General features: G+C 36.1%; 1 protein-coding gene across 1 annotated transcript in view; it reads left to right on the top strand.

The window, feature by feature from the left end:
- LOC126970184 (retinal homeobox protein Rx1-like) overlaps positions 1-366 on the top strand; it is a 57,918-nt gene extending 57,552 nt beyond the window's left edge. The window contains exon 4 of the mRNA XM_050815989.1: positions 197-366. Within this exon, the coding sequence (XP_050671946.1) occupies positions 197-366 (170 nt within the window). The remainder of the gene's footprint in view (positions 1-196) is intronic.
- The last annotated feature ends 22,397 nt before the right edge of the window (positions 367-22,763 follow it).

The following is a 22,763-nucleotide window of genomic DNA, read 5'->3' as shown; positions in this document are numbered from 1 at the left end:
TTACTTTTGTGTTAGAGTGATGCGTGCGCATCTTAAAATTTCACTCTCATAATTTTTTCATAACGCGCCTAAAGAAGTACCTATAACTTCAAAAATATCCGGGTCAACATTAATATCTTAGTATTCATCGGATCAAATTTATCAGTCAATGCTTATGATAGCCTCTTCATCACATCCATTACCTTATTACTTACAGGTTTCCTGAGCCACCCACCTTCAGGCTACCCCAGCTACCTCACCCCCCCGGCGCCCGCGGCCCCCGCACCCCCTGCGGCCCCTGACCCGCGCTCCTCATCTATCGCTGCGCTGAGGATGAAAGCCAAGGAACACGTCGAGAGCTTGAGCAAAGGATTACAAATGGTTTAATTTAGAACATTAATTAATAATAGTTATGTGACATAGAATAACACGAGCTAAACGTTGCATTAATTGTGGGAAGTGTCGGCACACCCCACTAGTACAGTGCGAATATTAATAATTCTTTTATTGTTAACCTATTTGGTTTGGTATAACTGAGAATTTGAATTTATTTTATTACTGTTACTACTCACTCAAGCTTTATGAAATTCTTAACGTTTAATAAACTCAGCAGTTTGTCAGGTGTAGTTACAGGACAGGACACAGAGTACATTTTACTAATAAAAGTTTAATTTTTTTTTATTTAAGATGAGGACAAAGGTACCCTTTGTAACTTAAGGCGACACTTTTTAAGAAGCTAGTAATAAAATAATAAAAAATATTCTATCTGTATAAATGTTTACTTCGATTCAGAAACAAAACATTTACTATATTAATCTTGAAATTATACCAACAGTTCAAATTCAGAACAAGAAAATTAGTTAAAAAATAAATTTATAGAATCATGAGCATTGAGTAGTAAGATATTATAAAGCGATGACATTAAATGGACACACGGGTAGAACTATTTAAGCTTAATCGTTAAAAATTATTCCTAAATTTAAATTGATTAATTGAAATTTTATAATTTTCAAACAAACAAATTATATATTTAGGAAAGAAAATTTTAATCACCCTTACGTCGTGCCGTCTGCACGAAGAGTCAGTGCCTACTCTAGCGCGCGGCTACTAGATTTCTTACAGGATGTTCCGAAATGATATTACGGAAAATTGATATATTTATGTGAGTTTTATATTTTTATTTTTGAATATTTATTTATGATCACAGTTAAGTAGTTCAACCCGAGCTCCATGCTGTATACTATATGGGTAGTACAATCTGTATAACCCAATCAGACGATGAGACTGGACACAAATAATTTAAATGACAAATTAAAAGAAATTATTATATCGAGTTGAGATTTTTTTTTCTTTATTTTGATTCTTTGATTAAGTTCAAAATGGCTCGATAAATGTAAATATGTAGGTACTTACAGTAATCCGTCTCCTATGTCCTTACTGATTTACTTTTAAGAACAACAGCTAGTTCTACTTTATGTGTATACTTATTTATATGTGACTTTTGTGTAGAATAAACAGCAATAATGTAAATAAATAATAAATATAGTTAACATTAGAAGTTTATCATAGCACCTTATTTATAATAGTTCATTATTATTATATTAATTTATATTTTTTATGCTATCAGCTATAATTTTAGGTCAATAATTACGGCCTTACTTATCTATGGACCTGACGTCAATGACGTCACATCCTCGCCTTGTTACCGTGCGCAAAACAAGCATCACTACGACATAATTAATAAATAAACAACGATTATTTTTTTCAATATTATAGATTGATGTAAAGGTGTTGTGTAGTGATACTAATTATTATAATTATAATGATGAAAATTAAAGAAAGAATCAGCGTTAAGTTAAAAACGTATTTAATTTTCTGCCATTTACTATTATACCGAACAACAGAAACTACAGAACTATTAACAACAAAAGTCAAAACGTAACAATGAAACTTCAAAAGCAAAGCAGTGTTAATACGAAAATATCACGACATGTACCTAACGGTAATGGATCTGCAGACCGTACTTACGCAACAGGACGAGTGCGAGGGAGTGATAGGGGAACGGGAGGGGACTTCATGTTCCAGCGAGGTCCAAAGATTATGTGGCCGTGTAGTACCTATATGGAAAGAGAGAGCTTGAATGGTTTTATTCAACAAGTAATTCTAATTTCAATAATCTGTATTGTACTTTTAATATAGTTCACAATATGTATATTGTAATATGTATTTGTAGAGGTTTCCTTTTTGATTTATAATTGTAAATATTGTACATAATATCTGTGTGTTTATTTATTGTATAATTGATATACTTAGGTACTTTGTAGTCAACAGACGGAACAATATTCTAGTATATAATGAGTGGAATGTAACGTGTTACATTTGATGTCATGACAGCTATTAATTATGAACTCTATTAGCGAAAGAAATGACATTCTGTACGTGAAGCCAATTCACGTCCATACCATAATAAGCTTCGACTGATATACAATGATTTCTTTACATATATGTATACATTGCTGCATGTACTCCAGTTGTTTAAAATATTCTTGGAATATAAGCAGCAATGTAAAATATTTATTCAGTTCAAGGTATGTATGTCGAATTTAGTACCCGATTCGCACAATAACACACGAGTAGGGCCCGGTATCCACCAAAGCGGAGTTGAGAGGAGATAAGCCGCGAAGCTGACAGGTTATTTCCACCAGAGCGGTGTGGAGATGTGAGCTATGTTTATAGGAACGCTTTCGGGTGTGCGAGTGGCGGGGAGAAGGCAGCGGGGAAAAAAGGCAGCCGCTTGATCGCACGACGCGGCACAATATTCTATTGACACATGAGATATCTTCTCTCCTCTCCGCTTGAGTCCTCTTTCCACCGAAGCTAAGGGGAGAGGAGATGTGAAAATAACGAAATCTGATTAGTTAGAAGACTACATCTCCTCTCCTCTCCCCTTTTGTGGATACCGAGCCATTATTAGAGTGCGAATGATATGTCCTCACATGCGTATAGAACGTCATAGAGTAGAGTAATAATAATCATTTTGGTGGAAGCAATGTGAGTAAATGCCTCCCTAGTATTTGCAGAAAACTGGTTAATCCCGCCGCTAACATAACTTTAAACCCTGGTGGAACTTTCGCCAAATTATAGTATTAAAATGATTTCATTTTTATTAACAACCTAAAGATAAGTACTACAGAAACTATTTATTAAGCTGACAATATCTCTATTTTAAAGTGGGTGTGTACAAAATATATCAAATTTTACTTTAAGGATTCGCTGTATTGTATATATTTTGGTATTGTGTGATAGCAATTCGTGAAATACAAAAATAAGCTTTAAAATTGCTAAAGTACACCACACATGTTAAAAATGATTCAAATTAACCATTTGTGACGTCACTGTACAACACGTACAACCCACAACAGTATCATTACGAAGATATTTGATTAAATTTAATATTTTTGTGTCATTGTTTCCACTTCAAATAGAGGTCATAATTTGTTTCATATGCCGGTCTGTATGTATACTAAGCAAAAAATGATACAATGTCTAATAGATTAGCGCCCTAAGATACTATATAAGATGAATAAATGTGTTCTTTCATAACCTCGTGTTGTTTTATTTATGTCCAATGTTGGACGCCAAGTAAACCTAGTCTTGCCATAAAGACTGAAACAACGAAAAAAAAAATTCCTCACTGCCAATCCTACTGATTGTTTTAGTGACTCCAAATTATCATGGCGTTTACAGCTAGCCGTACTCTCTAAAACTGAACAGAAATCATAATCCAGTGGATTAAGATCCGGACTAGACGACGGCCAGTCTTCAGCTCTGATGAAGTCCGAAACGTTGGTTTCCAAACAAGACTCCGTAGACCGAGCCTTAAGACACGGCGCCGAGTCTTGCTGGAAGGACCATTCTTGGTTATTGAACATGGTGTTGTTAAGGAGCTTCACTACCTTCTTAAGAATGGTATCTTGATACACTTGTAACGATGTTTTGATACGTTTTTCACAAAAGTATGGCTCAGTCACTCCTTCATAGTTAATCCCCCATCAAACTCTCACTGAAGTCGGATAGTGCCCACGTTGCATTCTGTCGACCAATTAGGAAGCTTCTTTAGTGCTTTTATAATAAAAATATTATCCGTAAACAATTTTTTTCAGTGACCTCCCTTTGCGTTCCGCAGTTGTTTCGATTTTACTACCCTATTCTATTTTTCTCATTGTCTCATTGTACCTACCTATTAATAGCCCGGTACACACACATTTTAATAATACCAAGCGTATGGAGGACAGTTTTAAAAATTGTCTTCTATATGTAATACCTTCTTTATGTAATGCAATCACAGCGATTTGGTTCTCACACCACTCCATTTTAATATCGCCAAAGTATTGTACAATGTTTTGGCGCCAAAACGAGAAGAGATAAGAGATATAAAAACGACAGATTCCAAATTCGAATGTAATATTATGTTTATTTTTAATTATAAAAGTATTTATGGCCAGACTAAGTATATTTTTAAATAATGTTTTGAAATTTTTATCCGCTGGTATAAATTACGTCAGTGTGCACACGGCTTAATAACAACCTTGTTGTTATTACTAAGATTGTTAACAAAAGATACAGTAAGATTAAAATGACCATGATGATGTTGAATTTATTAGCCTTACTGTAAAAATCATGGGAAGTCAATGAAGTAGGTATAAAATGCCCTCAATGTTATCGGTTTTTTGTGTTTTGATTCTATTGACACATACAGACAAACGTTTGTCAGTGTTGTCTGTGAGTCATTGGCTTCAATGTGAATTGCGCAAGATATTGTATTGAAGGTGAGTCTTACAATATTGCAGCCACAGATTTGTTGTATGCCCGAGAACTGGCAATCAATGATACCAGCGCGGATAATTTTGCATTTAGGTTTAGTCAAAGTCAAATAAACTTAATTCAATTAGGCTTAAACTTTGCGCTTTTGAATAGTCACTATAATGATTTCTTTTAAATTCACAAATAAAATTTGAACAACAAAATTTTATGAACGATGCGGGATTCGAACCCTCCGAACGACCTCCAGCGTTAAGTGCCGGTGCTCTAACCAACTGAGCTAACCGTTCGAGTACCGACTCGTTATAAAATTCTCTTTACTTAAAAAAAAATGTTTTTTAAATTTTATTTGTGTATTAATCCAAGAAGTGAGGGTTATCACTTTAAAAACATAACATTCTTTTAAATTACTGAATTTACCACATGTTTGGAAAAAGTTGAACTCGTGAGAAGAACATACAAGAAACTCAACGGCCACTCTTTACAATCAATTAGAGTATTTTACAGTGGCTGTAATATACATAACAATTTAGTTTGGAAGGAGCTGTGCCCAATATATGAATCGTGTTTAAGTTTAAGAATTAACTTTATAAATATACATTATCGTAGATATATTGTATGCCTCAACCTTTAGAGCTTGGACCTATTGTTTGTGTAAGGATGCTTCGTGAAAATGATGATCGTTATTACTGTCATAATTAGTAATTGCATCCAAAAATACAATGATTTAATAACTATAAGGAATCCCGGTAGGTGCAAGCATTTATATGATGAATATGGATGTTTGTTTCCGAGTCATGGATGTTTAAATGTATTTTTTTTTATTTATTTATTCATATTAAAAAAGGGTTCAATGAAAACTTAAGGCTAACATGCGTCATAGAAACCTGTGTAGGTTTATGCGTGGTGCAAATGCATCACTTCGCTCACAACTACTGTACTTAAGAAGTATTAATATCAATATTTTATTTTTATATTTAAGAAGGTATACTGTTAAATAACAAAAGATGAAATAATAATATAAAAAAAAACTCATAAACATAAATAAATATTAAGAACAGTTAACACCAGCCATTACATCCCCTTTTCCTCTTAGTGTATACTGCATATTTTTAAATGCGTATTTACACGAATTTTTATTTTTGAGTATGTATGTTTATATGTATTTATGTATGTTTAAGTAAGTATGTAAAAAAACAAAAAAAAAAGAAATCGAAAACCTAAAGCGGAGGAAATATGCATCACTCGGTGATGGATACATATTTGTTCCCTTTGGGGTGGAGACGATGGGTCCTTGGGGTTCATCGGCACAAAAACTCGTAAAAAAGCTATCCAGGCGTCTAACCGATTTAACAGGTGACCCAAGATCTGGTACGTATCTCTGTCAAAGGATATGTTTGGCCATACAAAGAGGTAACGTTGCCAGCTTCATGGGCACCTTACCTGCCGATAGCGATCTGTAAGATTATTTAATTTTTATTTTATTATTATTTATATAAATAGCGTTATTAATTATTAAGTCATATGTAAATAATTTAACTGATTGGATGAATCTTGTATGGACTTGTTGGAAGTTTACATTTAAATAATTAAGAAAGTATCAAGATCATTTTGTTAGTAAGTACATTGTATTAAATATATCGTTGTCTTGCAACCCATAACACAGGCTATATATGCTTAATTTGGGCCAAGATAATTTGTGTAAAAAGTGTGTCAATATTATATTATTATTATTATATTATAACAGGTCGACCTGGCACCACAAGGAGCACCCGTTCACTAGTTGACGCATGGACCAGCCATCGTTCCCTTCGCAAATATTTGAGGGAAGGAGACGACATGGCACACGATTAGTACTATATAAGGACAGAAAACTTTGATCAACACATACACAATTAATTCGATTGATTTTCAAATATATACAGTGTGTTTTTATTTGACACTCAAAATCAAATCAAAAATAAATTTTCTTTATTTGTACACAGTCATTTACAATCACATATGAAACTCTTCTGGTAGATTTAGATAATCTGTGTTAGGAGAGAATCGCTCATTGCAAGTTATACAAAACAAAAAGTAAGGAAGTTATTGTCTCTATTTAATTGGATTATAAACATACAAAACCAGTTATCTAGCCGGCCTGGCAGTCCCGGCACGCGAAATAAGTCATTAATTTCAATGTAGATCAGGTTATATTAGCAGCATGCTAGCCACAGGTACTCAGCCGGACGACCACATAAACATGGGAGTTAGGATCATGTACAAACATTTTATGATACGATTATAGTAAAAATGTACAATATATCAAACATTATATTTACTTATTATTATTGATGTTGAAACATATTATGATACACACACTGAACATAAATTTAACCAAAATTGTTGTCAGGAGATAAAATCATAAACTTGTCAATATTTACTGGGTTCTATTACCGAGGAAAAAATATTTAAGAACTTTTGTCGCTTATCTCAGAATCACCTTAATCTATTTGAATACGATTATCAGTGATAGATATGGCAGGCTGTCACATGTAGGACCTTATTCCAGAAGGGTATTATTCCTTGGTAGTCCTCATATATTTATTTTAATAGTGACAATTAAATATTTTTATACCAATTTATTGGCGAATTGTGCTGTGCAACTGTCAATGTTAAGAACTGTGTAACCACAATTTAAGAATATAAATCAATTTCAATTATTTCTGTCATGCACAGTTATCACGACTACAGGACACTCTGATAGATTATTTGTAATAGGTGAATAAATATACTGATTTCTTTGGAATAGTTTTAATCGAGATGCACATGAAACAGTCTTATTACACAAGAACGAAAATCACCTTATCGCAGCAGCGATTACAGAGAAAAGACAAGATGGCAGACAGACAGAGTATACACAAGTATAATATGTCAACCAGAGACACAAGTTTTGCTATACTTATTTTCTAACAGACGTTTACAAACCAGTGGGAGGCTCCTTTGCACAGGATGCCGGCTAGATTATGGGTACCACAACGGCGCATATTTCTGCCGTGAAGCTACTGCTTCACATTAAACATTACTGTGTTTCGGTCTGAACGGCGCCGTAGCTAGTGAAATTACTGGGCAAATGAGACTTATGTCTCATTTGTCCATTTTGCGCAGTTGTAGTGCCGCTCAGAGTTTTTGGGGTTTTTCAAGAATCCTGAGCGGCACTGTATTGTAATGGGCAGGGCGTATCAATTACCATCAGCTGAACGTCCTGCTCGTCTCGTTCCTTACTTTCATAAAAAAAAACTTAGAACACTCATGATCCCGCACGTGTTGAGATGTAATTTGAAGTAGTACGGTGGCCATCTTAATGTGTGCGGTTTACAAACAAGTTTGTAAGGAGCTCATTCAGTAAGAAGCAAATTGAAAAAATTAACTGTAATCCCGCATAAAAATCTAATCTCACAAGATAGTAAATAGAATCCATTTCAACTGTAAAATGTTCACCTAAACTAAATAAATGCAGGCAAATTCACCGCAGAATCCCTATCTGGCCTTTTTACAAGTGCTGATCAAGTTGTTTCCTACTTCTGTTTAACTGAGAGGTGCAGACTTCGCTTTTGTACATTTTTCAGTTTTTTTATCAATTTAACAGAAGACAACACATCGTGAATATTTGCTAAAATTTTAGTCTATTATAGGCGCCAAAGTTGTAAGACCATGTGAGAGGTGCGCTGATGATGATTGTAATGGAATGAACTGGAAAAGACTGGATAATATTGGACAAAGACCGTATAGTGCGGAAGAGAATGGAAGAGGCCTTCAACCAAAGAGGGGCTCAAACTAAAAATTGAAATATTAACAATTATTAAGAAATAGACAAAACCTAATTATCATTTAACTTTTTCTCTTTTTTAATTCTAATAATATTAGAGTTAAGTTAAGATCATAAACAATAATAATAAGTTTTAAAATTTTTAAATTTAGTTTAATTTAACTATGTAATTTAGTATGGGAATAAAAGGCTGTTTTATTTTATTTTACTTATTTACTGGCAACTTAATAGCAAACAAAAGTACAATGAACCAACATTAGGTACGTGAGCAACACAGATATACAATATTTTCTTCTACCGAGTGTAACTGCATTTTATATACCTAATTTTAAATCAAGTGTATGTGATTTTAGAAATTATTTTTTTCATGAATTCAAACTGGACGACGTTCATACTACTCAAGTTCATTCACAAATCCCAGGTTTGTCAAGTAGGTACAATGTCGCATTGCACTTGCATTTGCCTTCAGGTTGTAAGTCTCGCCATACATTGAGGAAGTTATCACCTTCCTTCGAATGAAGCCCGTGCTAGTGTTTCCATGGTTCCAAAACATGATCAGTGTTCGGTTACTGTCCGTAAATGTCTTTGGAAGACTTTCCTAACATCGTTCTTCGCGTCGTTGATTTACAACGCAAGGGTCAACCCATCAAGGGACCTACTATCTGGTCAGAGCGACGTGCTACTTCACCAATATAAATAAATTAAAAATAAATAAAATAGCCTTTATTTCTCCGAAAATTTATAAAAATGCAATCTAAATATTGGCAAAGGCCTCCTATAATTCTCTCCAATGTGCTCGATCAAGAGCCACCCTAGTCCAGTGTGTACCAAGAGTATAGCGGAGCTCGTCTTCCCAGCGTCTTGTGGGTCGTCCTCGGTTACACTTACAGTCCCGTGGGTACCAAAGGGCAACCTGCCTGGACCATTTTTTAGACATTACAGCGTAGCATGTGGCCTGTCCATCTCCATTTTTGTTGATCAATTCGAGTAAGTATGTCAGGGATTCGGTATTTTCTCTGATCTTTGAGCTAGAGATTCTATCTTTAATTTTTATCCCCAACTTCTCCAATATAAGAGGTCTTATTATTTTGTCGTGCACTTGTGTAATTATCAAACGAAACTCAGGACATGTAAACAAATGTTATGAATTAGAGAACACGACAAAATGTTGAATTAATTTCCAGTTAATTAACATAAAGTTAAGTTTAACTTAATCTACTGTTTGTGATGATTGCGCGCGCCCCTTGCCATTATAACCATTTTTAGTCAAAGAGCTAACTGCTAATTTTTGGAATTTAATTTTTACGCCTAGTTATTGCATTATCATACCTAATTTAGCATAGAATAATGGGTAGGTATATCAAATATGTATCTATCTGCGCGGTATATAATAATGAGAGGGCTAAGGTAAATTTTTATTTGATTTCGAAATGTGCAATTATTACATTTAGGTAATTAGAAAACACAAAACAAAATGTTGAAATTTCGAATAGTTACTGAAATTTTCAAACAGAAAGTTTTCGCTTCATGATTTATTAGTAATAAAACGTAAGTATCCATCCCTAAGTCATGCTAATACAATAAAAGTTCGCCCCGACTTCAGGCAGAAATAATTTCATCGATTAAAATCGTGTATTTTGTAAACTATTTCTAAATATATACCTACCTCATTATTTTGTATGTATCTTCAAAAGCATTTTCAAGGCGAATGATTTGTAAAGACAAAAAAAGTATCTTTGGGTGCATTTACGCTAATAATTTCAATCTTAAATTGCTCTTCTGCGTTCAATAACATGATGTAATAATAGTGTCCCATCTCTTGGTCTAGCGGTGGGCGGGGCTGCGCGGTGATGGACGCAGTTGTGGCCGGCCTGTGGATGGACGGAGCCACGGAACACTGTCGTTAGTGGCTGTCACTTGTCACTTGTCACTTGCTACTTGAAAACTGCATCAATAATACAACACGTCATAAGTCTTTGGCTCTGTCTGTCGATCCATTACGTAATTAATATATATATATATATATAATATTAGTCGCGGCGAACTTGTAGATGGAGCCATAACCTGAAGTAGAACAAGATATAAAATTTTCGACCCATGCGTACTCGAACGGCTGCTCAGTTGGAAAGTGCGCTCAGACAGAACTCGAGAGGTCGCGGGTCCAGCATCGTTCATAAGCTGTCATCTAGCTGTCTTAAAAAAGCAAACATTTATTATGCATATACCAAGCTTAAACATGTTTTTTTTTTATGGAATAGGAGGACAAACGAGCGTACGGATCACCTGTTGTTAAGTGATCACCGCCGCCCACAATCTCTTGCAACACCAGAGGAATCACAGGAGCGTTGCCGGCCTTTAAGGAAGGTGTACGCGTTTTTTTTGAAAGTACCCATGTCGTATCGTCCCGGAAACACCGCACAAGGAAGCTCATTCCACAGCTTTGTAGTACGTGGAAGAAAGCTCCTTGAAAACCGCACTGTGGAGGACCGCAACACATCCAGATGGTGAGGATGATATCCTAACTTGTGGCGTGTCGTGCGAAGGTGGAATTCGGCGGCAGGAATCAGTTTAAACAGCTCTTCGGAACACTCCCCGTGATAAATGCGGTAGAAGACACACAATGAAGCGACGTCTCTACGCAACGCCAAGTGATCCAGCCGTTCATAGAGCACTGGGTCCCCGACAATTCGAGCTGCTCTGCGTTGCACGCGGTCAAATGGATCGAGCTGTAACTGGGGTGCGCCAGACCAGAGATGACAGCAATACTCCATGTGTGGCCGGACCTGCGCTTTGTAGAGCGCTAGTATGTGGGCCGGCTTGAAGTATTGCCGAGCTCTATTAATGACGCCCAGTTTCTTTGAATCCAATTGGGTTTGCCTTCCAGATGACCACAAAATTGGCAATCATTCGAGATTTCGAGACCTAGTATTCCGATACTAGGCGAGGCTTTGAGGGAAGTGTTGTCGAAGAGCGGTGATACGACAAATGGGTTTTTTTTTTGTGGTAAACGCGCAAACTTGAGTCTTTTGGGGGTTAAATTGGACAAGGTTAAATTTTCCCCATTCCGCGACCTTCTCAAGAGAGGACTAGATAGAAGACACAAGTTTCTCCCGGCACTGGTCGACGATTTCCCGAGAGAGACCTGTATGGCCCGTGTATACGGCATCACCAGTGCTGTCGTCTGCATAGCAATGAATGTTGGAGGTGTCCAACATATCATATATGTTTGTGTGTCCTTATTTTAATGCCGGCAACGCATCTCTTGACACTGTTGTTGTGGATATCCATGGGCGGTTGCCTCACCACTCCCATTACGTGAGCCTCTTGCCCGTTTGCCCCCTCTTATATAAAATAAAAAGGGGCAAACTGGCGAGTAGGGATGTCTTTTTATTGGTTGGGGGTGCAAGGTTGCCCGTACAAAAGACAGTCTCTAGCGTCATCTATCTTGGTTGGTACATAGCGAGAAGAGAAATGCGAAGCACAAAAATATAAATAATATTTGCGTAGATAACTTAATAGACCAGGGTCGATAATTTTTGACACCAAAAAAAATAATAGTAGGACCCATTGGAAAAGGAAGAGAATATAACAAAAATGAAAGGTAAAATAAGTTATGGGTGATCTGAGTTCGGGAAGTGAACATGGTAACCCCCCAGGGTTAAGGGTAAAAAACGGTTTATATCGATTTCCGGCGAAGCTACAAGTCCATGGAAAAAATTTAAGTACCAAAGTTGTAGGTAATAGAAATATCTACTATCCTTTACAAAAAAAAATATTTCCTCGAAATTTGGTGAAAACTAACATTTTTATGTCCTAGATACACTGCATTTTTTTTAATTTGAAATAACTATTTCCTCATCTTATTTTGAATTAATATCGAAAAAGAACCCTAATTTTCAATCGAAAATTCTCACGTCATAATATCAGCTTTTTAAAAAAAAAATGTGGGCTTTTTGTTCGTTGAAATCTCTAAATGTTCTCAAAATATGCAAAGAAATGTAAAAAGTTCGAATCCGAAATATTTTTCTTTACATGTTCAATGTTGAGCTATTTATTAAAATTTACAATTTTATTACTCGATAAATGTAAGATTCTATGTTTCATTGATAAACAAATAAACAGGATATCGAAATATATTATTATACTTAACAACGAAATAACTTAATATTTATTAAGACGTCTACAATATTTTGAATAAGTTGTTGAATCTTCTTTTAAGTATATGCTTTTTTAATTATACACCTGAGTGACCTACGGAAAATTTTAGCCCATTAAAAGGTATCTCATAAAGAATTGATACTTGTTATTTCGTAGCAGCAAAAATATATTTTACAATTAATCAATTCTTTTTATAAATGTAAAAAGGATAATGTAACACTGAATCATTATCACTATATATTATAAAACAAAGACTGCCGCCGCGTCTGTCAGTCTGTTCGCGATAAACTAATTACTATTGCACTGATTTTCAATCTGTTTTCACCAATGGATAGCGTGGTTCTCGAGGAAGTATATATTTATAGTTTAATACATTAATATAATTTTTAAAGTATATAATTTGTAAGTACTTGTGGTTGTGTTTGTAAGTTTTTTTATATATGTTTGTATATATTTACGAAATTTGTTGTAGCTGTCGGAAAAATATAAGCCTTCTGGGAGCTTGCAAAGAAAACGCCGTCTACACCCTTTCATATATAACAAAATAATATATGGTGAAATTGTGTACTCGAATCTTATAATGATCTACAGAAATTCAGAAGTCCGCGATGGCGGTATGATCATTGTAATACGTTTTTGTTTCATGTTTAATTAATTTAATAAGATTACACATTTCCGACAGCAGTAGACTAAATTAATACCGAATACTACATATATTTACCAGTGGAGGCTCCTTTGCACAGGATGCCGGCTAGATTATGGGTACCACATCGGCGCCTTTTTCTGCCATGAAGCAGTAATGTGTAAGCATTATTGTGTTTCGGTCTGAAGGGCGCCGTAGCTAGTGAAATTACTGGGAAAATGAGACTTAGCATCTTATGTCTCAAGGTGACAAGCGCAACTGTAGTGCCGCTCAGAATCCTGAGCATCACTGCTTTGTAATGGGCAGATCGTATCAATTACCATCAGCTAAACGTCCTGCTCGTCTCGTCCATTATTTTCATAATAAAAATTCTTATATCATTTTATTTCCTATTGACAGAAGGGCGTCTTAAATTATTGAATTACAAAATTAAAATGAGCTTTCTATACAGTAATAAAAAGTTATGTTTTAGCACCATCTAGTGATAATCGTACACACTAACTTGAGCCTCGAAGTCCACAAATTTCAATAGTTTACCCGCCCTGCTACAAGATGTCTGCAAAGCTTTTCGTATGTAGCTTCCGTCTGTAGAGATAATTTTAGCTGGGTATCAAAATAAGTCATAGTTAAATACCGTCAGCGTCAGCTACAAATAGGTTGACCTATTTTGTGATGTAATTACCAGATATTATCACGACACAGTAAATTTAATGACACTCTAACTGTGTGTTCTGACGGGAAATTATTAGCTTCTGCTTAGCTGTGAAAATGAGAGATTTAAAAAGGTTTAATTCCCGCCGAGGTTTTCACTTTTCGCTTGGTTTCGGTAATTTGTAACTTGTATGTTAATTACTTTCCACCTCGCAGATTGGGTGGTGGCTGTGGGAAACAGTTGTTGTATTTATTATCTATTGCGCCATTCTTATCAAAATTGTAAAACGGGGTATAATGAAGCTTCTTCAGTCTTTAAACGTATGAAGTCTTGCTCAACCACGCAGGAAGTTAGTTATGAATTTTGGTGGTTGCTAATTCCACATTGACGTGGAAAAAAAGGTAAAAGACATTTTAATAACACCCGAAGAAAATGAGGGCTATCAATAGAGACTAATACCCCAAGCCGGCCCAAAGACAATTGCGCTGAAAAGAGCACACATGTGAAGAATATATCTCATCACTGTGCTGTAGCTCCCCAGAAACAGTTCTATTAAAACCAGAACTGCTAGTATCATGGGAGATCCAGTACGTACTCTGTGAAAGTCACGTTCTCCTGGCGTGACGTACTTACACTCTAATATACCTTTTCTATAATTAAATATTGACATAAATAAATAAATATTGACACATTAACACAAATTATCTTGTCCCAAACTAGGCATAGCCTGTATGTACTATGGGTACAAGACAACGATATATTTAATGAAACTATTACATGAAACAAACATTTATATTTATCATATAAATGATTGCACCTACCGGGATTCGAACCCGGGACCTATAGCTCAGTAGGTAGGGTCACTAACCACTGGGATATAGGGGTCGTCTATATGATCCCATGCGCTCGTTAATTGTCCATATAATCCCACAAAGCGTGTGTAACTTAACCGTACTTTACATATTTTTTTTCATCAGAAAAAACCAAAAAATTAATGTACATGGTGCAAGAGTGTTGTGTTTTACATGTCGTCACTTTCCACCTTCGCATGTATTGTATGTACAAACTCGGTCCAATGTAATAATGCTGCTTCGGACAATTTTTTAGCGTACAGTATCACAGACTTATCTGTGAACTAATGGGTGTCGCCATCGTCGTTTCAGTGTTAAATAATTCCAATGTGCACAAGAGTCGGGAAAGTCGACACATTTTTATTTAAATAATAATAATAAAGAATACACACGGAACACTCGAAAGTGGACGGCCCCGCTCGTGGTGGCCACGGTAGCAACTACATAAGCGACTGGGGTGCTAAGAATCCCCGAATTCGTCAAGACTGCTACAAATGAAGAGCATAGGCTCTGGCGACATTTAATGTTAAGACACTGCGGACCAACGAGAAATTCAAATTCAAATTCAAATATTTTTATTCAAAATAGGATGTGAAATCACTTATTGAAAGTCAAAAATCTACCACCCATTCCCAAATGAATACCTCAGGCCTGAGAAGAATGGGCGCAACAAACTCAGCGGGCCTTTTTTTTTCATCAAAAATATGTTTTACAATTAAAGTAACAAAGTAACATTGTACAATTAAACTTATTATTTAATAGCCTGGGGCGGTCGCTCCATTCCCAATCGGTGGTATCATTAAGAAAGTCATTTATGTTGTAGTAACCTTTACCACACAAACGTTTTTTAACAATTCTTTTGAATAACGTAATACTTGTAATTGTAGGAATTGGAGGAAGTGGTAGAAAATAAGAATATGGTGGTAGGCACTACCAATTAAATATTAAGATAAACAAAAACTAATTTTACCAGTTATTCTTTCAGGTCTTATATAAATAAATAGTATTATAATACGAATAAATTCCTAGTTAAATTGGAAGTTTCCATTGCAGCGCAGCACCCCTTTATAGCATCCATATGTAGCACATACAATTAATAGTATTTTATTAATATTAAGGTAAGGTTTTCATAAGAGGTGTATTAAATTAGATTTTTAGTTATTTAATCCTATTAGTTTTTGGAGTCGGTTTTTTTAAAGTACTTAGTTTTTTTTATCCACGTAGAGAAAAATTTTCAAAAAAATTGTATCGGACCAAATGGCATCTATTCCGCATCGAACTCAAGAAGAATGACGTAAATCGGATCATCAGATCTTATCTCAAAGTTATCAGTGTACATACATAAAAAAAAACCTGCACCTTTTTGAAGTCGGTTAAAAATTGCATTTAATATTCACGTGGTTTCGACACGAGATCCTTCAGTCCAGTGCTGCTCCGGGGCGACCAAGACCTACAACAAGTGAACACTACGAATATCAATTTAAAACCATGTATTTCTATAAATATTTTACATTTATAAAATGTTCCCATAATACGAAACTTATTTTATTTATAATTTTTTTATTAATAGCTTAAATAGCAGTACATAGTTCCAAAAAGAAGGTTTCTCAGCTAGTCAATTGTTCATTACTCGTCCTCATGGCGTTACAGGACGTCAACTTTTCACTCATCCAAACTCAATATTCCATCACGGAGACGATGTTCGGGATGATGTCAAAACTCATTATTCAAATAAGTAGGGGAACCTGTTGAGCCTTGGCACTATGTGTACCTCCTAGGAACTTGTATTTACTCCATTGGCTGGTTTCAAAAATTCCAACGATGTTAAATTATATGGTCTAGTGTATTCTGTACGTCCCTACTGACTGTTCAATTTGAAAGTAGTCACTTACCGCCATTACGCCGGTGTTTGGGGTTATGGACTTTTTAAAGTATTTTTGCGGAAAAAGTAAGTATTTTTAATGTGCTTTGAATTCTGATAGTTTTAAACGTGTTATAATAGTCACTGAAGTTTTATATGCCATTGGTTCTTTTCTTTAACGAGTATTACAGTCATAAAGATAAAGATAAGTGACACGAAATTATTTGAAATCCACCGTTTTGTTGAAGTTGGAGTAGTGTTGTACCTTTGTCACTGTCAATGAATTGTACCTTGGTCAATGGCCAAGGTACAGTTAGATGTTCTACTTTGGCCAGGAGAATATTTTCTTAAATTATTTCACATTCGCGTGATATAATATTCCTAATAAAATATAAATGCTTTGTGTCCTTATAAAAAAGAACTATTATTATCACTTTGATTTTGTTCAGAATTTGAGTTATTTTTTGTTAAACATGTTATCTAAATGAATAAAACAATTTTAGTTACGAATAGTTCTATTTTTCATAAATTACCCTCAATTCCTTAATATGTCCTAGTTACACCATAGTACTGGCCTAGGTACATAGACTATTTTGTACCTTGGCCATTATAATAATTATAATCGGTGGTGCAGTGCGCCGCATGAGATGGACGAATATTATCAACGAAAATGTCATGCGAGGGTGACGTACTATGGGGCGACAGAAAGGGAAACAAGCCTCACTGTGTATCGTTCCCGAATGCTTTCTCTGTTTCAGATCCTTGAACCAGGAATGACTGTAACGACACAACGACTGTCTGATCAAATGCGGCTTATTAAACGCAACAACGTGTTGGATGATGCTACGCCTGATCGACTACGCTCTGAGGTGACAGTCTCTACACCTACCACTGATCAATCTCAACCATCTAACGATCAAGCGAGCTCACAAACTAATCTGATGTCACCTACAGATTGTACTTCTGTCGTGGTGGACGTCGAGACTGTAACTGTAAGTACCCATGACAATGAGCAATTGAGGAGGGCTTTGAAAGATTCGATTCTCGAGTTCAGACAAATACCAGCTTCTGGGAAACCGGGATTTCCCCGTTTTCCCACGCATAACCGTAACATATCGTTAGTTGTGGTTCTGGATCGTATACTTGATACTTAGTTACAATCTAGCCAAGACCTTGCTGATACACATTTGATCCTTTACTGTGCAGCCATCGCAGCATGCCGGGTTGCTCATATCAGTTTTCCGGATTCTCATAGGGGGGGACACGGGTCGCTGGTGAAAAACCTCATTGGCAAAACAGGATTGAACAACGTATCAATGCTGCTAGAACCAAGATAGGCAAACTAATCTATTTTAGATCGGGTAATACCCGCCTAAGAGTCATGCGTTTTGTTACCCAGGCCTTTGCTGAACAAATATGAAACCTAAAGATTATAGTACCTGTATCATGGAACGAATTGACAATCTAAGAAGAAGGTTTGTGTGTGGGCGAACCGGATCCGCCGCTATAAAAAACGCGCAGACAGATATCATCAGAATCGCACCATCCAATGTGACCAAGGAAAGGTGTATAGAAGTTGGGAAAATAACGCACCCAGTGGTTTACCTTCATGTTTACCTGCCAAATATGGATGAGATGTACTCTTTTTGGAAAAATATTTGGTCGATGCCCATCACTCACACTGCCAATGAATGGATGAATTGAATTGAAAAGCGCTCGTGTGAACAGTTGCAACCTATGGCGCCTGTTGTTCTAAGCCCACTTGATGTCACAAACGCAATTAGTTTAACCCACAACTGAAAAAGCCCAGGGCCAGATGGGTTACAAAATTTTTGGTTGAAATGGTTGCGGTCTTCACACGGGTGCTTAGCTAAACAATATCAGGATGCCATTAAGTCGGAATCCCTCCCTTCTTTTAAGACTACAGGTATTACCTTTCTGCTCCATAAAACGGGTAGTACCATGGAACCTAGAAACTTTAGACCAATAACATGCATACCCACAATTTATAAGCTCCTTACATCCGTATTGACATCAAAATTAAATGAACATTTTTGTGAAAATAAATTTTAGACCCTGCTCAAAATGGATGTAAGGTTGGGTCCCGTGGTATTGTCTAGCTCTGAATCCCTTAGGTGTTCTATTGAGGAATACTAGGTTAGGGTTTCAGTTTCGTAAGCGAGGAGAAACAATTTCTCACTTCTTATATATTGATGATCCAGAGTTATATGCACGGAATAAACAGGACTTGATATCGTTATTAAATATCACGCAAACATTTAGTCATGACATCGGAATGGAATTCGGTGTGGATAAATGTGCGACCATACATGTACTCAGAGGCAGGGTTGTAGCGAACATATACAACTGTCAGAGTCATGATAAATGATAAACAGCTGGTGGCGGTACGTTTCTTTAACCGACTAACTAAAGTTTTAAAAAGTCTCCTATCTGGAGGAAACAAGGTACGTGCTTTCAACAGCTGGATAATGCCCCTATTAATATACACTTTCGGCATACTAAAGTGGACTCAGACCGAGCTTGACGCCCTCATTCTCATTTTCACCAGTACCACGACTGCTGAGGCAGTACAATGAGATAAATAAATAAATAGTGATCATAGACATATTTTCCAATAGTCTACAGGAATTTAAACGTAATCTTCGGAAACTTTACAATAAATAAAAAACACTCGGTATAGAAATAAATAAATAAATATCTTTTTTCCTTTTATATGTAATAATTAAACTTTTGTAACTTAAAGTCTGTAATCAACTTTAAATTGTTATTAAATTTTATTTTAAATTATATTGGTAATTAGTTAATAGTTAGTAATAATAAGTATGTATTAATTAATAATAGTCACAGCAGCAACTATGAATGTTGTGTACATCTATTATTGGTACTCGCATCAGTAATGTAATTTCCTAGATAGTGTTATATGTGTGTACTGTTGATGTGAATAAATAAATAAATAAATATATAGAAAGGTCCGTAAACTATTGACGACATACCGGATGCACCATCCACGCTCATCTTTGATGAGATTATACATCCCACGGAAATGGCCGCGGGTTTCTAAGTGCCAAAAACCTACATAATCGTGAGCTGTATAATCTCAGGGGATATTTTCTACGTAAAGAATGGGCAATGCATCAAGAAATTGTGGCAGTAGACAATGGACTTACTCCGCTCTCTTTATCCAAAGAGAATTGGCGAAAACCGGTTATACTGTACAGTACTCAAGATCGCTTGAATGTATGGAGGGGAAAAGAGCTTCATAGACGGTTTAACCGGGCTCTATACGGACTTGATATAGACACGATTTCGTCTGTGACCTGGCTACGATTTGGTGACCTCTTTGGGGAAACTGAAGGATTTTCCTGTGCAATTGCTGATGAAGTTAACAAGACGAATAACTACAGGAAATACATCATAAAGGATGGTACAGTAGACATATGTCGGGCGTGCCATCATCCTGGTGAGTCTATCAGACATATTATTTCCGGTTGTTCTCGTCTTGCCAATGGAGAGTATTTGCACAGACACAACCAAGTAGCCACGATTATCCATTAGCAACTTGCTCTTCGATACAATATTATGCATTTTGAAGTCCCATATTATAAGTATACTCCGGAGCCAGTTCTGGAAAACAGCCGTGCCAAGCTCTACTGGGACCGTTCTATCATCACGGACAGAGCTACGAGTATCAATAATAAGCCTGATATTGTGTTGGTAGAACGGTTAGAGCGTCGGGCATTTATTGTTGATATCACCGTTCCGTGTGATGATAACCTTTTTTCGGAACTCATAGTCATAAAACCGTGCAGCGACGGTTGCCGCGCAGATCGCGAATATAAATTATATTCGTAAGTTCAGTGAGCATGTACGTTACCGAGCGCGCTCGGAACTGAACTGAGTGCGCTCGGAACTGAACTGAGCGCGCTCGGAACTGAACTTAAAATAAATCCCTTTTTCCATTTTAATTATTAAAACACATTTATGCATGAAATATACATTTTTGATATTTTGTTGGTGAATACTCAAATACTTGACCTTTCAAAATATGCAAAAAATATTTGAGTACAGTTTGTCAAAAAAAAAAAGATATCTAAGAAACTGTTTTAGGTACAACAGGTAAACTTAAAGAATTAAAAATAATTATTGATATTATATAAAAATGTTTCGACACGACAGTTTTACAGTGACCGATAAATCGTGTCGCCGTGCTGAATGGTAGTCGACATCGTTGAGTTAATGCGCCGACCCCAAACGAAAATTTAATAAAGAAAGCTAAGCCACCGCATGTGTCCACAGAGCGCCCCCCCCCTCCCCCCTACCGCACCGGCGCGCCACAACCAGCCAGTAATAACGTTTGTAAAAATATCTGCAGACACACTGTTAAGGACAAGTCACATACTTATTACAATACCTACTTATTAAACGGCGCCTATTTCTGCCGTGAAGCAGCAATGTGTAAGCACTACTGTATTTCGGTCTGAAGAGTGCCGTAGCTAGTGAAATTACTGGGAAAATTAGACTTTTTATTTATTTATTAGGAAAAACAAACAACTACAACTTACAAAGTAGGTACATAAAGAAATAACATATAAGTCTAATAAAATTGTAGTCAGATACGCTTTCCACATCTTACTATGTAAAACTTTGAGGTATTCAAAGAATTCGAAATTCAATTGAAACTAAAGAGAAATAGACTATGTTCTTAATTATGGCTAACTTTGGAGTTAATTAAATTTATAAAAATCAAACAATTAATAAACACAAAAAAGAAAACAAAATAAATAATTATCTACTCAAAAAAACCTGAATGGATGCATACTATAACAGCATGAGAGAAATGGTGTTAAACAATAATGTACTGGTATCCGAGAGACAGAAAAAAAACCGAGGTAGATTTAGTAGGAGATGGGTGGATAGGAGTCTATGCCGTTGGAGGAGGCTTATGTGAAAAATAGACAAACACACAAAAAGTAACGGGTGGCAGTGCCAGTAGAGGTGAAAACTTCAACGAATTGTTTTATTTATCACTATAAAAGTACTAGTATTTATGTAGTTAAATACAATATTCAATTATTGCGCTGACGTACACAAAAAGGTTCTCAGTTTGGTTTGGTGAAGGAGCACATACCTAGGTAAAACTGAAAATCTTTAGAAAATGAAAAACCGCTTCATGTAGAAAGTTGCCAATACTTTTATTGTTTTTCGTAATCACCATTACACATCGTTTCATTCGATGGAACCACTGAGAAAAGCAGTGGGCCCTTACTTAGGGGGGTCTCTTCTATAGCATTTTCGTACGCTTTCACCGCATCTTCAGGGCTCGTAAAGCGAATATCTCGAATTTTATCTTTAGTTCTTGGGAATAAATAGAAGATGATTCATTATGTCGACACCTGCCATAGTTATAAATATTTCACAGTCCGTTTTGTGGAGTGCGCTGAAGCATTGTCGTGGTGAAGGAGGATCCTGCTTCGATGGCGCTGCTGTCAATTTTTTTCCAAGACAACAGGCAAACAGCGATTGAAATACCAGTCTGCAGTAATTGTCTAGTGTCTGTTCTAGCACAACTGTCGCGAAATGACCTTTCCGACCAAAGAATGAGGCAATCCTCTTTTATTTTTGACTTCTTCCTTTCTTTACCTTAGTTGGCCGATCCTCGAGAGGAAACACTCACTGAGCTGATTGTCTTTTGGTTTCGGGTTTGTAGCAATATATCCAGTTTTCATCACCTGTGAAGATGTCAAATACAGCATTTGTCACCGTTGAACTTATTTAACATTTGGCGACACCAGTCTATGCGAAGGTGTTTCTGGTCGTCGGTTAAAGTATGGGGAATCCATCTGGTACAAAGCTTCCTGACGCCTAAATATTCGTGATATATTTTTCGAACTTGACTCATTCCAATGCCTAGGCTTGTCCGTATCTGCTGATAGGGCACTCTCTTATCTTCCTCTATCATGGGTCGCATA

The sequence above is a fragment of the Leptidea sinapis genome, chromosome 1 (assembly GCF_905404315.1).
Source record: "Leptidea sinapis chromosome 1, ilLepSina1.1, whole genome shotgun sequence".
NCBI lineage: Eukaryota > Metazoa > Arthropoda > Insecta > Lepidoptera > Pieridae > Leptidea > Leptidea sinapis.
This window is presented reverse-complemented; position numbering and strand designations above follow the sequence as displayed.